The 15020-nt window shown below is 39.9% G+C and overlaps 1 protein-coding gene across 2 annotated transcripts in view; it reads left to right on the plus strand.

Moving 5' to 3' along the window:
- si:dkey-172j4.3 (diacylglycerol kinase eta) overlaps positions 1 to 15020 on the plus strand; it is a 79375-nt gene that overhangs the window by 57521 nt on the left and 6834 nt on the right. For both annotated transcript variants that reach the window (XM_028564569.1, XM_028564571.1), the window contains exons 15-28: positions 134 to 225; positions 1842 to 1941; positions 3805 to 3870; positions 5111 to 5282; positions 5375 to 5473; positions 5648 to 5732; positions 5868 to 5975; positions 6817 to 6913; positions 7034 to 7141; positions 7267 to 7380; positions 9066 to 9200; positions 10701 to 10864; positions 13213 to 13318; positions 14546 to 14635. In XM_028564569.1, coding sequence (XP_028420370.1) covers positions 134 to 225; positions 1842 to 1941; positions 3805 to 3870; positions 5111 to 5282; positions 5375 to 5473; positions 5648 to 5732; positions 5868 to 5975; positions 6817 to 6913; positions 7034 to 7141; positions 7267 to 7380; positions 9066 to 9200; positions 10701 to 10864; positions 13213 to 13318; positions 14546 to 14635 — 1536 coding nt within the window. The remainder of the gene's footprint in view (positions 1 to 133; positions 226 to 1841; positions 1942 to 3804; positions 3871 to 5110; positions 5283 to 5374; positions 5474 to 5647; positions 5733 to 5867; positions 5976 to 6816; positions 6914 to 7033; positions 7142 to 7266; positions 7381 to 9065; positions 9201 to 10700; positions 10865 to 13212; positions 13319 to 14545; positions 14636 to 15020) is intronic.

A 15020-nucleotide genomic window follows, 5' to 3' on the forward strand; every position in this document is an offset into this window, starting at 1 on the left:
AAAAATTTAAAAAAAGGCTGAAATCTAGTAGAAAATTTCAAGACCAACTTAAAAAGGAATCATTCTTACGTGAGGTAGGAAAAAACTCCACCCTTTTCTTTTTATAAGTCTGAAGTCTCTTTCTCTCTCTCAGGTCCACATCACTCAGTATGCAGACTCTGTGGCCTCCCACCTCGCCAAGATCCTGGACTCGGACAAACACAGTGACGTCATTTCCTCTGCCAAGTACGTGCCACGAATGCCTTCAGAAACAGGGACAGGGGGGGAAGTAGGAGGCAGGTGAAGGCTGGAAGATGAGAATAAAGATAGCAGGGTGAAAGTTAGGAGGGAAAAGGAGAATAAAGAAGAGAGATGATGAGAGAAAGAGGCAGACAAAAAGAGGCAAGTGAGTGTCTGGTCAGTGAGTATTGATTTTTGCTTTGCTCCCTAAGGACGGGCGGACACGGACACACACAGACACACAGACACACACACACACACACACACACACACACACACACACACACACGGAGGGGACAGTAAGTGCTGCCCAGTTGTAAGTGAAAGAGACAGATGAAGCACTATTTAAGGGTCATCTTTAGTGCATTAGTACATTAGTAGTCTTCCTTTGGGAAGAGTGGAGCGTCCATTACAGAGCACTTTTCTCCACTGCTCTGTGTGTGTGTGTGTGTGTGTGTGTGTGTGTGTGTGTGTGTGTGTGTGTGTGTGTGTGTGTGTGTGTGTGTGTGTGTGTGTGTGTGTGTGTGAGTGCGCGCGCGCATGCGTATGTGTGTGTTTTTAAACCGCTGCCGATTGTAGTGGAGACCTGCAGCACACTTCAGTGTTTTTTTAGGACGCACTCTGAGCCAATTTTAAACATAGCTCCGGTGTCGTCGGAAAAAGAAAATGTGTTTTTCCTGCTTCGAAATATTTACTTTTTAAAATTTTTCAGTGGAATTTTAACCGGTTTCATTTAGCCAAGGGTCAAGAGAAACAATCAACACATGATGGAAATCAAAATAGATATCTGTTCAAGTACAAATTGAACTGTAAGTAAGTTGTTGTAAGTTGCAGTTTCACCTGGGATCTTAATAAGTTGTTATATTAAGAATGGCGGCAGTTTATACTAAGGTGTACAAGGTGTAGTTGCACTCCAATCGAGTTGCACTCCAATCGAAATAAAGTTTTGCATGTTTTCAGAGGCAACCATTGTAAGTTTGCAACCAAAACAAAATGCATTGTGCAACTTTTCTAAAAACACCCTGCCACCTGTAACGCAATGATATGATTGATTCTGTTTCACTTTTGCCACGTCAAGTTGAAGGAACATTTGCACAATGTTCAGCAGACTGAGCGCACGCCTTTCAAAAACTACCATAAACTAGTTAGAACAGAGTGCTATCGTGCATCTGTAATTTCCAGATAATTAATTTGGAAATAAACACCTACGAGAGCACACAAGAGGACACGGCTCATATATAAGGGACGTGTTTTATCTTCAGCAATATTCATTTTAAAGGAACCAATATTTACCGAATGCCCGAGAGCTGTGTACGTTTGGAGAAACCTCCCCGCTGAGTCATGCAGCAGCAATGTAACAGCTATGAGTTAATACTGACTGTGTGGAGGCGACTTAGCTGACAGGCAGGTAGGCGGCGATGAAACGTACGTGTGTGTGTGTGTGTGTGTGTGTGTGGTATCTCCAAAGACAGTGACTGCATGGTGAATCACCAAACATGAAATGTGTTACTCTGCTGATTTGTTTAATTTGTTTTTTTAATCAACACCACCTCCCCCCTTCCCCACCCCACACACACACACACACACACTCTGTTTTCCTTTCTCTCTCCCCCCTCTGTCAGGTTTCTGTGTGGGACGGTGAATGATTTTGTGGCGGAGGTGGGGAAGGCGTACGAGAGAGCCACAGAGAACAAGGAGGAGGCAGATGCCATGGCAAAGAAGGTAAATGGTTTTGTGTGTGTAATCGTTTTATGTAAGAGCTTGTATAACCGTAACTAGTGGGCAGTGTAGGTGTATGTGTGTGTGCGTGCGTGTGTGTGTGTATAATAGAGTGGGACAGAAATAGTTTTGTTGAAAGCCAAGTGTCAATATTCCCTCCATATTTTCTATTTATTTGACACATATGAATTCAGTTAAAAGAGCAGTTGAAGCTGGAAGGCTAAACATGAGTGTTAAAGTAGAGGTGTGGATGTCGGTGAGAGTGGAAGATACCCCTCTGGCTAAAGTGCTGCCATTTCATTTCATTTGAAACCTTATTTTTATGTTGCCGCACCGGCGATAGCCGTGGCTGGAGGCATTATGTTTCCGAGTATGTCCGTCCGTAACCATTTTTGTGAACGTGATGTCTCATTAACGTCTTGAGGAATTTTTCGTGGATTCAAAGATGAACTGATTAGATTTTGGAGGTCACTGTGCCTGTGGACTCGCAAAATGTGCTTTTGGCCGTAACTCAACAATTCCTACGCTTATTATGACAAGATTTCACACAAATGTCTGATAGGATAAAATTATGAAGTGATGACATTTTATATCAGAAAGGTCACCGTAGCTAAACCGAAAAAAGGAATAGGCTGATGCCAAGGCTTATTTTTGCCTATCCTATAATCCCCATAGGATCACCCAGAAATCCAACAAAACTAAATTAAACTAAATATTTGAATATAATCCTAGTAGTTTTACATTTAATCAAATTACTTCATAACCCTTAATTATTTAAAGATTTTTGAAACTCAACAGAGATGTGCACACTTTCAACTCATCATTAAGTTCATTCCATAATTTAACCCCCAAAACTGAAACACTATATCTAAAATGTACATAAGACTCCCTATACCAGTTTCAAAGATAGAGAACCGTCTTAAATTATAATTACCTTTTCTTAATTAAAAAAAATTATAGAATACCAACAGGAAGGCCATTGTTCACAACTCAAAAAATTATTTCCAAAGTTTAAAATTTACCAAATCTTAAATTTTTTTTGTCGGCTATTGAATTGGCATCCACGTTTCACCAAAAAATACAACTTGACTGGTTGGCGGAGGCCTACAACCGGAAGGCGGCAATTCTAGTTTTTAATTCTAATGGAGATTCAGGTATTCAGATTCAAAAGTAACCAAATGTACTAAATCTGTGGAAATGTGCATAAAAGCATCTAAAATATTTCCATTTGATGGAACGGTGCACCAGGAACAGCATGGAGTCATTGGGTTTTAATATTTTACTTTAGTAAACATCGTGTAGTAAATGGAACAAGCTGACATGATTTTTCCAACCTTAAAGCTATTTAAAGAAAAAAGAGTGAAATCTGGGATGGGTTTTAAAATACGTATTTACAGCAGCTGTCGGTCACCAGCAGAAGGTCCTACAAGTTTTAAACTGCAAAGAGAGTCATGCTGGGAGGAAGAGTGGTTTGCCAAATGTATTTGTGAGATATTTTCAAGAAGAGAAAATCTTTTCACCCAGCAGAGGTCAAGTCTTCCCCAAACCCCTCCTGTCAGAGCGCTTTGAGCTCCGTCCTACTTATCTATCTTTTTCCAAATAATGTAATGCTTTATTGATGCCTGGAGGAGAATTTGCCTATTGCTTCTGCGGATAAAAGACCTCTATGCGCTGTATAGGTATTAATTTCATGCTGGTTTTGAGCGTTAATGCAGCCGCAAAATTTTTTTAATTATGAACTTCTGCCTAGCATTGGTGTCTATTTTATCTCCCAATTTGCACCCCTCATATGATTTGGAAGTGAGCAAGGGAGCCATAGAAATCATAAAAATATCTTTCTGTCTGTCTGTCTGTCTCTTCTCCCAGTGTGCATTGCTGAATGAGAAGCTTGATTCCCTCGTCAAGGCCTTAAGTGAGGAAGCAGAGGCTCAGGTAAAAACACTATGAATTCTAATCAATATAATATTATAGTCTTAGCAATCGCTGCAGTGCAGCCTGGAAATCCCAAAACAGCTGAAGTGTTGTGCACCAAATTTAGATTTGAGCAGTCTGGAACAAGTGACAAAATGTGTGACTAACGGCACAAAACCTGCTTGTTTAAGGATAAAATTATTATCCATACAGTGCTCTAACACTGTATGGATGTATGAAATTTGTTTAAAGCCTAAAATCAAAAGATGGATTTCTGTGTAAAAACTGACATTTTTCTTATCTTTTCACTTGTTAAATACTATGTAGTTGAACCTCTTTAAATATATTCAGATTATCTCAGAAGGTAAACACTTCTTTTAAGTGCTCATAGAAATATTTCAACTTTGATGAGGAGTCGTGGGTTGACGTGGGTTGTTTTTGTTGTTAGGGACTATTCGGTCTATAGGAAACCATTATCCTGGAATTTATTTATATTATCCGTATCAACCTTTTTTAAAGGAGAGTTTTGCCGTTCATTTAAGCTCATTAGTTTTAAACTGTTTGGCATCATTGGTGATTAAGGGTGATTAATAAGCCACAAAATGTCAGTTTTAAATATCTTCCACTTAACATGATAAGGATGAAGTTGAATAGTTTTCTAGCGCACTGTATTTCTGAGATACTGAATGGTTGTTTGCTCAGAGAGGATATAAAGTGTTCTTTCTCAGTTGAAACACTAGAGTATTAAATCCCCCCCTCCCCCATTCAACCTAAGCCTTTTAAGTAGTAGATGTTTTTTTTTTTTTTGATCTTAAATTTTCTCACAGGAGCTAAAAAAACAAAATAGAATACAGCTTTTTTGTGTCTCTGCTCCCTTTGGAGTCTTTTATTCACAGATTGATGTCAGTGCTCTAAAAGAAATAACACAGCCCTCAAAATGCTAGTGTGATTCCAACCTGCTGCTCAATAAAAGGGGAAAGGCACTAAGCTTCGTGCCGACCATCATTTTATATCTGATAAATAAAATACAGATATATCCTGCCCCCTCAGTATGGCCTGTAAATGAATATTAAACTGCTTCTATTTGCTAAGAGTGAGAGATGTTGCACTGCTATAAGGCTCCACGGAGCAGGGATAGTAAGGATTTATGAATGAGTAGACCTTTTCAGGTTTAACACTGATGCTTTAATGATGATGTGACAATGCTTCAGCGTTCCCACAGTACAAGGATGTCTCCTCTTTCTTTTCCTGTCACATCCAGGTGGTGCCAGCTGGTTCGGTGCCCAGCCAGGAGAGTGGTGGCTCGAGCCCTGTCGAAAGTGGCGGTGAGTCAGGTTCAGAGGGTAAAACATACCGGTCCAAGGAGCAGCTGATGCTCAGGGCCAACAGCCTGAAGAAAGCCCTGAGGCAGATCATCGAACAGGCCGAGAAAGGTAACCTATTTGTTTGTTCTTCTTTTGGTATCATTTTGACACAATCATGCCTCGGGTGTTTTGTATTAAGTTCACCGGCGTCATGGTTTCAGTGGTGGATGAGCAGAACCAACACACGCAGGTCCAGAGAATGTCGTCCTCGACCTCCATCAAAAGAGAAAACAGCGAGGAGCTGAAGGATGCTGAGCCACGTAAGTGTCCCTTTGGTTTGAACTCAGCAGGGATACGAGGTGAAGGGACATACGCCAAAATGTGTACATTTTGGAAAAACATCTGCATTTTAAAAACTCTAAAACAATTTTAGAAGGGCAATACATTGTTTTTGGACATTGTTTTATGGAAGTGATTATTATACCTCTGTCTAGGTCAAGGAAGCTTAAGTCCCACCTCCCCCATTGTCCTTGAGAAACCAGAGAGCCTCCACACTGTCACATTCAGCGAGGACACTGTGTAAGTCTTTGTGTGCATCTCATCTGTTTGCATGCAAATACCAGCTATGGCTGCATAATGTGCTCTTGTTTTAATGTATTATTATTATTATTATCACATTTTAATATACAATCTATATCTTTTCTGTGTTTGCAGACAATGCTCAGAGAAGTGTGTCATGAACAACTACTTTGGCATCGGCCTGGACGCTAAGATTTCCCTCGAGTTCAACAACAAGAGAGATGAGCACCCTAAAAAATGCAGGTATGAACACACACACACACACACACACACACACACACACACACAAACAACTAATTAAATTTGTTTAAAAACTCTCCAGAAGAAACTCAGAATGGTTTTAAAAACATTATCTTGGGGTGTTATTCAGTCAGTTTTAAGACTTAATTTGTCATGTCACTTTTTAATTTATGTTGTTGTCTGTTGGAGTTACTTCTCTTTTATATAACATATGATTCCATGCTATTGACAATAATACTGGTTATACATGAAACAGGGTCAGAGACATAAAGCAGCAAATCCTCTGCAAATAAAGAAAATTGATAATGATGAAACTGGTGAAAAACACAAATCAGCGGCTCCTTCCACTTTGCAACTATTCTCAATTAACGCTTTAGTGCGTAACTTTTTGATATATTAATAAACGTCCATTACATTCAATCCATTGCCAAATGAGTTGATACAAAGCTAATTTAATCAGCTCCACACAACTCTTTCTGTATCTCTCAGTATGGCTATGTTCAGAAGATTGTGTCGTCCGGCGACTTTCACACGCAGAAACTAGAGTGAAGACAATTACCTCTTCTGAAGAGTCCATCATGTTTTTTTAATCCTCTGTGTCCTCCTTGGCTGCTTGCAACTGCGTGGAAGAGGGGTGGGGGCTGTGTGCGATCACAGAAGACGTGTATCATGTTGACGCACCGAAATTTCTCATGGGGGCAACAGAAACTACGCACTATAGCTTTAATGTCCATTTTCTGTCACCATTTTTATAGTGACTCAGCTTAACCTCATTGATTGATCATTGATTGATACAGTTTAATTCTACGGTTGTTTGGTTTCTTCCTTCTGTCTCCCCCCGCAGCAGTCGCACCAAGAACATGATGTGGTACGGAGTGCTGGGGACGAAAGAGCTGGTCCAGAAGACGTACAAGAACCTTGAGCAGAGGGTTCAACTGGAGGTCAGACACCAGAATGAGAATGAGGAATTTTTTGGGAAACAAAATGCCAACAGCTGTTTTCATGTTGTTTTTGCTTCTCCCTTTTTAACCTCCGATCCTCTCCCCTCTCTCTCTTTTCAGTGTGACGGTGTTCCCATGTCTCTGCCGAGTCTGCAGGGCTTGGCTGTGCTCAACATCCCCAGCTATGCAGGAGGTATCAACTTCTGGGGAGGCACCAAAGAAGATAATGTGAGTGTGCATCTACACCTCCAAAGAAATTGTGTAAAAGCTGCACGCACAGCTACATTCAACAGCAGTTTCAGTCATTGAACTTTAGTAACAGTATATTGGTCACTTTCACCTCTTTTGTTTAGAATTTTGGCGCTCCGTCATTTGACGATAAGAAGTTGGAGGTGGTGGCGGTGTTTGGCAGCATGCAGATGGCCATGTCCAGAGTCATCAACCTGCAGCACCACCGCATTGCACAGGTAACACACACCCCTGCGTATACAGTACTGGACACACCTTTATTATCACAGTTACAGTCTCAAAGCTTTGCACAACATCCATTTTAATGGAAACATGGGATGTTCTTCCATGTCTTTGTCCAAAACTTTGGTTTATGACCAAATACATGCAAGCTGTACTTTTAACAAGTTAAACTAAGATGGTGAACATGCTAATCATCAACATGTTAGGTTTTCATTGTGAGTATGTTAGAATGCTGACCTTAGCATTTAGCTGCCTCACAGATATGTTAGCATAGACTCCTAGGCCCTGTTTACACTTGGGTTTAAAATGTGTTTTGTTAAAGCAAACACAAATGGACAGCCGAGACACATCGTTGTTCACACCTGTGTCTATCAGGCGTCTCCAGCTGACCACTTGTGTTCAGATTTCGTTACTGCCTCCGTCACTTCTGCTAGAGCAGGGGTCTCCAACCTTTCTTCATCAGAGGGCTACTTAAAAAGACTAAAGTGGCCAAGAGCTACTTGCATCACATCGCTTACATTTATTTACATACCACACATAAGCTGAAAGAAACTGCTGTTTGTGCACGTATAAAAATTGCAATACCCAAAGCTAATGAAAAATCTTCACTTCACGTCAAGGTTCATGACTATTTTACACTTCTTTTAGCCCACATAGTTTGCTACATCACTGAAAATATTTCCATCATGGTCCAAGAAAACATTACCACTTTACACTTCTATGGCCCACAAAGTTAGCTACCTCACTTTTAATTTTGTATCTCAGTTTGTCAACCTATTGGCAAGCTACAAGCTACTTTTTGGAGACCCCTGTGCTAGAGAGTCAAAGGGCCCCACGCACTGTTATTACGTCCACACTCTCGCCAGAATGTTAGCAGTTGTGTCCGAACAGCTGGAGATATCGTTGTTGGCAGAATCCAACACATATTCTTCCTTAGGGCCAAACAACGGATGGTCATGCAACACTTCTAACTCGTTGTAAAATGGGCGCTTACAGAGTGTCGGCGGGCTGTCACCAAAACAATCACCACATCGTGCGTTGATGACATATTTTTCTGTTACATTCTTTTCAGGGACACATTAGCGTTTTTACACTACAGGTCAAATGCATATCAGACAACTTCGGCAAGTGGTTTGTGTGATCGGATCGCACTGCGTCGTTTACACGCCGTATTTAGTGCTGTCCACTTGTGAACCAATCGCCCATTTTAAAACCAAGTGTAAACAGGATCTTAGTCTTGTCAGATATTCTGCTGATTGTCTCAAGTGAATTGATTTAAAATAAATACATTTAATTAAACCACTTGAGAACAACAAACTGTCGCCCAAATATGTTCTCAATGTTTGCTCAAGGATAAATTTACACATACTGGTGTTTATTTTAATCTTCTAAACCTGAAGTGAATGAGAAACACTCCTTTCCCTTTTAGTCACAAGGACAAAGTGGCCCATCTGGCATTTCAACACCGACAGTACAAGTACTTCATGTATATGTTGGTGCTATTGATGTAACTTTCAAAGGTACAGGTTGTACCACATGAAATGCTCAATGTCGAACAGCAGAGGACAGAGGATGTCATGCAGGGAATAGGTGGTAAAAAAAAAAGCACTCTGCATTGAAGGAAGAAAAGAACAAGAGGTCTCATCTGACAGCTGCTGTTTTCTGCTCTGTTGTGCCACAGTGCCGCCAGGTGAAGATCACCATCCTCGGGGAGGAGGGGGTCCCTGTGCAGGTGGACGGAGAGGCCTGGATCCAGCCGCCGGGCATCGTCAAGATCGTCCACAAGAACCGAGCGCAGATGCTCACCAGAGACAGGGTAATGTCCAACTCAAATATGAATTCTGTATATATAGTTTTACACATGATTTTCAATTAAAATAAATAAAAAAAGTTGTACTTTTACAGTATAAAAATTAGAATTGAGAATCAAATGTATGTGTTTTTTTTGCGACCATTTTTTAAATCAATTCTTTTCCCTATATAACCAATGATTCACCTAAATATTTTCTGTTTATACGGTACCGCTGACGGCTACTACATCATACAGTATGTGTTTCCAGCAAAACAGACTGAAAGCAGAAAATGCAGAAAATAATACACAAATATGTACTTCTTTACAATTGAAATAAATGTCAGACTGACTGACATGTGATAGATAAATGTGACAGATGTGATAGATGTCATATATTGTCTCTAGAAGTGTTTTATTCCACTTTTGTTTTTGTTAAAGAAGGAAAAGAAAATCGCAATTCGAATCGGCACCCATGTGTCGTGAAAGAATCAAATCAGGACAAAGGCATATAGTCCCAGCCGTAATAAAAATGTGTGTGTGTCTGTACTGTATGCAACATGGTTTTCATTTGCATACGTCACCTATATACAAATGGAAAACAACAGTATTGGCTTGAAATACTTTTCCTTTCATAAATGTTGCAGCCAAAGAAAATCCACTCTCAACTCTCCAGCATCAGCTCTTTGCTCATGTTGTTGCCCCATCCTATTTCAGGATTTCTTAAATCAATTTCATACCCACTATGTTGGTTTTCCTTTCACGCTGCTCAAACCTTTTGAGAGCTCTCTTGAGCCAAGCCCATTTGGGCAGTTTGTTTCCATGGTTTCCCTCTGTACTGCCGAGAGAGAAGAATGCTGGCTCGCTGGTCTTATCCTCCTGAATATGTCTTATTCAGTCAAATGGTTAAATGAAATTCATATCTGGATGTAATAAAAACTTACGTTACCTCAGATTTACAGTTAGAAAGATTGCTTTACAATACAACTGTGTTTACTGGAATTTTGACCTCCTACACAAACACACAATAGCTGAAGAACCACATTGAATCAAGTAGCTCTTGGTTTCGATGGCCATTTGAATGAATGAATGAAATCTTTATTTGGAACGATTAAAAGAAATATATATATATATATATATATATATATATATATATATATATATATATATATATATATATATATATCAATTTATGTCCTACTGATCTGAATATTAAGATAAAGAAGAAAAAATAAAACAAAAACAAGCAGCAGTAACATTAGTGTATCTCTTTCATCATTTTTGTACTTTTTTTTTTTTTTTGCAACATGTTTACACTTTGTTTGATTGATTCATTCAGACTGGAGGATACGGTTGTTTCAAATGTAAAACCCCTCTCAAGTTATAACACCCCTCTCTATCTGCGAACAGTTGTAAGTTTCCCGGCAGCTGTTTATTTTTTGCCTTATAGATGAAATCTACTATATTTCACTTTTTAAGTACCAACTTTTAAAAAGTCAGTTGGCTGTCTTTTTTTTGTACTACCAGGCGTTTGAGAGCACGCTGAAGTCATGGGAGGACAAGAGGAAGTTTGACAGCTACCGCGACAGCAGACCCCGCCTTAACTCCCAGCAGTCCATGGAGTACCTGACGGAGGAGGAGTGCGCTCAGGTTCAGCAGCTGGGCGTTGTGGCCGACACGCTTATCAACAAGTAAGAAGCATTTCACAGTTTCTGTGGCGTGTACAGGAAGCAGGTTAAAGTCTTGTTCAAAGACATTTTTGCTGCTTCAGACCTCAAAAATTCATCAAGTAAAATATTTAAACTGTTGAGTGTCTGAGTTCTGAAATGTCATTAATAAATTGTGTTTTTGATCCGACAAACCTGTGAATATGATTTGTACGGTCTAATGTGTGCATACATTACTGCAAAGACATTTTGACTTGATTTAGTCTCGCTTTGCCATCCCCACGCTGCGGAGCAGAGGAGGGTCTGGCTAGTCCACACAGCATTCCGGGATGGGTGAATTGTATTGGCATCTCTTTAAACCAATCACAATCGTCATGGGTGGCGCTAAGCGCCGCACGGAGCCGCTGTAAAATAGCAAAAAAACTCAGATTGGACAGATAGCTAGCTGTCTGGATTTACCCTGCAGAGATCTGAGGAACAGTTAACAACAGTCCTCATAAATCCACCGGAGTTTAAAATTCCAACATAAAGAAAGCGGAAGGTAACGGACATCGGCAAAAATAAATGCATCCGGCGGAATTTCCTGCGGCACCGGAGCAATCCGGGAAGTCCAACGTCAAGGATAAAGACTAGACTGGATTTGACTAACAGACTTTGAACTTCACCTCAAAAGAGTTGCCACTTTAATGGAAGACAAATTTGTGGTGAACTCAACAAATTTTCAGTTATCATTTCAAGACATGATGGACAAAGAGCAAACTATGTACAAGGGTCAAGTCTATATAGCTTGCATATAATGTATATCTAGCATATTTGAAATCTTCGGGGTTTTTTAAAGGGGAACTATGCCGTTTTTCTTTTTTAGCTTAATTTACCTTACCTGAACATCTTCAAGTTAATTCGGTTATATGACTTTTTTCGAGTTGAATGGTGGTTGTCTCGCTTCCCCCTAGCGCCTGTGAGCGGAAAAACCACCCTTGCAACTTTCGGCCGGCAAGCGTCAGGAAGTATCACGTGATATCAGTAAAAGTATATAAAAGTAAAAGTAACCTTGCGAATGACAACCATTTTTTATGCAAAGCTACCTGGACCACACAAATGTTACTAGAGTGCAAGCTGAGAAACTTCAGTGGACATGGAAAAAGGCTCTTTATATGCCATTGCCTACATTTTAAATGGATGTCTGCCAATAGGCCTAAAACATCGCATATATGATTATTGTGACAGAGACTGGGACTCCAGGTTAATAAAATTCTCACTGAGTAGCAAGATATGAATTCAATTGTGATTCTGTGAGAATTCACAGATCCAGGAGTCATTCTTGATGTCTACTATCTCAATCATCTCTCTCAGATAAGGCCAAGGATGATTGGGAATGTCTTGCTGCTTAATTGTCTGCCGAATCTCTGGGATCTCCGTTTTCTTCATTTTCAATCATGTCACCATCCATATTACTATGTGCTAACGTTACCGCCATCAAGCCGCAATGATTTGCCGCGAATGAATGCCGTTTCTGTGTCAGGAAAATAAAAGGGTCAAGGGGGAATTTTGCCCAACATGTTGGGATTCATTCATCCCACTGCAATTAGCTCGCTTATTTGCTACGTTTTTCTCTGTTGCACTGATGAGCCATTTTATTTCTCTTTTTCGCGCTTATAAACCATTTGTGTCCCTCTGAAGTCTTCTCAGCGTGTCTCAGTATGTCTGGTTTAATATGATCTTCCCAATCATGTTTCCAAAAATAAATTCCCCTTTCAGGATGATAAATATTTGAATAACATTTGTAAACTGATCTCAGAAGCTAAGAAATAGTAGGGGATTTCTAAGAGATTTGATATGGAGAATTTGAGAGGACAATAAAAGGTGTGTACTTTCCACCTACTGCCAACTTGAGAAGCCGTAAATCAGTGTAAAGTTTCCATTAAAAGATCAGAGCGGTTTGAGAGTCAGAGTGGAGATGTTTGGAGGGCAGATGGAGACTGATACATGAGCTGGTGGGTAAAAAAAACACAGATATTCCTTATAGAATCATAAAGCTTTGTGATTCACTAAGCAGAATGTTGGCCAGGGTTTGACTCCAAACATCTACAAACTGAACTCAAAGGTGGGAGTCAAGTCAATTTTATTCATATAGCCCAATATCACAAATCACAAATTTGTCTCAAGGGGCTTTATATGAACAGCAAACAGCCTCTGTCATCAGAACTCAATTACAAAAATAAATAAAAACCAGAGAAAGGAAAGGAACCAAGCTTTATTCCCATCAACAGGCTGAGACAACTTGTAGGAGTAATGACCATCATTTGTTGCTTGTTGAAATAATAATTACAGCTCTTTCAAGTCTATAATTTCTTCCCCCGTCCTGACCGTAGGATTCGTGAGGCAGCCAAGACTCACATGCTGGTGGAGCAAGAGTTGGCTCACGCCGTCAACGCCACCGCCCTGGTGCTCACAGAGGCCAAACTGTCCAGCCCTGAGGTAAGACACAGAGCGGGGGGGAATACGGGACAGGCGGACGGACCAATGGCTGATTTGACTGTGTTGTGGAGTGTGCAGATTTTAAATCATACGCTTTGGTCTCACGTCAGTTTACAGGCTGTTCATTTTGCAGCCTGTTAACCTGAAATGCATCAGTGACGTCACTTTAAGGACACAGCAGGCTTTTCCCCTTCCAAAAAATGAGAGACCCACAGTGTTCAAGTGTAAGTGAACCAGACATTATGACATCATTTTAGGAAAACAAACAGGGCAGGGCCACTTATGTGATTGGCTGCTGCTTTGGTCAGAATAAGCCAACTTGTTTGTCTTAATTGACAGAGAAATACTTAGAAGTGACAGAAAATAATCTGGCATTGGTAAATGAAAACAGCTGGAATGAGCTGATTTTTTTACATTTATTCTTGGCTTATTTTATTGGTATATAGTTTTCCTGTATTTAGTCATATACTTATTTATTCCATAGTGTCTTATATTAACACTGGAATGGCCATTCAACTTTCTTTTTTTGAGAGTGATTTCACTGATATATGTCTTTATTGTTTTAACTATACTGTCAGAAGAATCTAGTCTTGAATTGCAGGTTTCAAGGTTTGCATGCTCGTTTTGGTGAAACATTTTCAGGTTGTCTGTCCGGCCGTCTGTCCATCCCATTCTTGTGAATGCGATATCTCAGGAACCCCTGGAGGCTAAATTTGGCAAAAACGTCCTTATGGGTTCAAGGATGAACTGATTAGATTTTGGTGATCAAAGGTTAAGGTCACTCTGGACTCACAGAACACGTTTTTGGCCATAACTCAAAAATTCCTCCGCTAATTGTGACAACATTTCACACAAATGTGTAATAGGATAAAATGATGAAGTGATGACATTTTATATCCAAAAGGTCAAAGATCAACTTCACTGTGACATCCTATGCTGCAAAAGCAAGATTTTTGGCCATTATTCAACGCTGTTATTCAAAAATAGGTGGGGATATTGTGCCCGTCTTTGAATTTGGGTATGATATTAAATTGTTGACACTATCTTGAAACTGTAGTGATTGTTTAGATCTTCTGTGCTGCCGGGTTGAAGGAATACACTTAATACATTTTTATTAAATATATAACTTCACTACATATATTATAACTTCACTTGTTCTGATATTTTAGTGATTTGCTTACTTGTGTACAAACTTAAAAAAATCAAGCAATTCATTTGTATTTTCAGTGTCTAAGTCGCAGCACCGCGGTGGAAATCGTCAACAGCAGTAAAGTTCTCCAGGTTGAGACTAGGATGCTGCTCGATGGAAAACTACTGGTACAACTCTGGGATTTCATCCACGTCTTCTCTCTGTTGTTGTCTTTGTTTCCCTCGCCTATTCTCTTCCTCTCTCGCAGTCTCTGTCGCTGCTGAAGCCCTTCAAGCCTTGACATCGCACATTTCAGTTTCTGTCTATATATTATTTATTTTTTACCCTGTAAGGAAATGTACCTTTACTCACAATAGCCCTTTGTGCAGAAGACAGGCAAATATTATTGACAATTGTAAGCCATGACATGACCATGATGCATGCAACAATACTGGAGTCATGCTTTCATTTTTATCCTATTTCATGTCTCTCTCTGTTCTGTTCTTATCTTTTCTTTTCTCTGCTGTGCTTTTTATGCTCAGTTTCGACTTTTCAGACTTAATAGATTGGGCT

Source organism: Perca flavescens, chromosome 19, assembly GCF_004354835.1.
Source record: "Perca flavescens isolate YP-PL-M2 chromosome 19, PFLA_1.0, whole genome shotgun sequence".
NCBI lineage: Eukaryota > Metazoa > Chordata > Actinopteri > Perciformes > Percidae > Perca > Perca flavescens.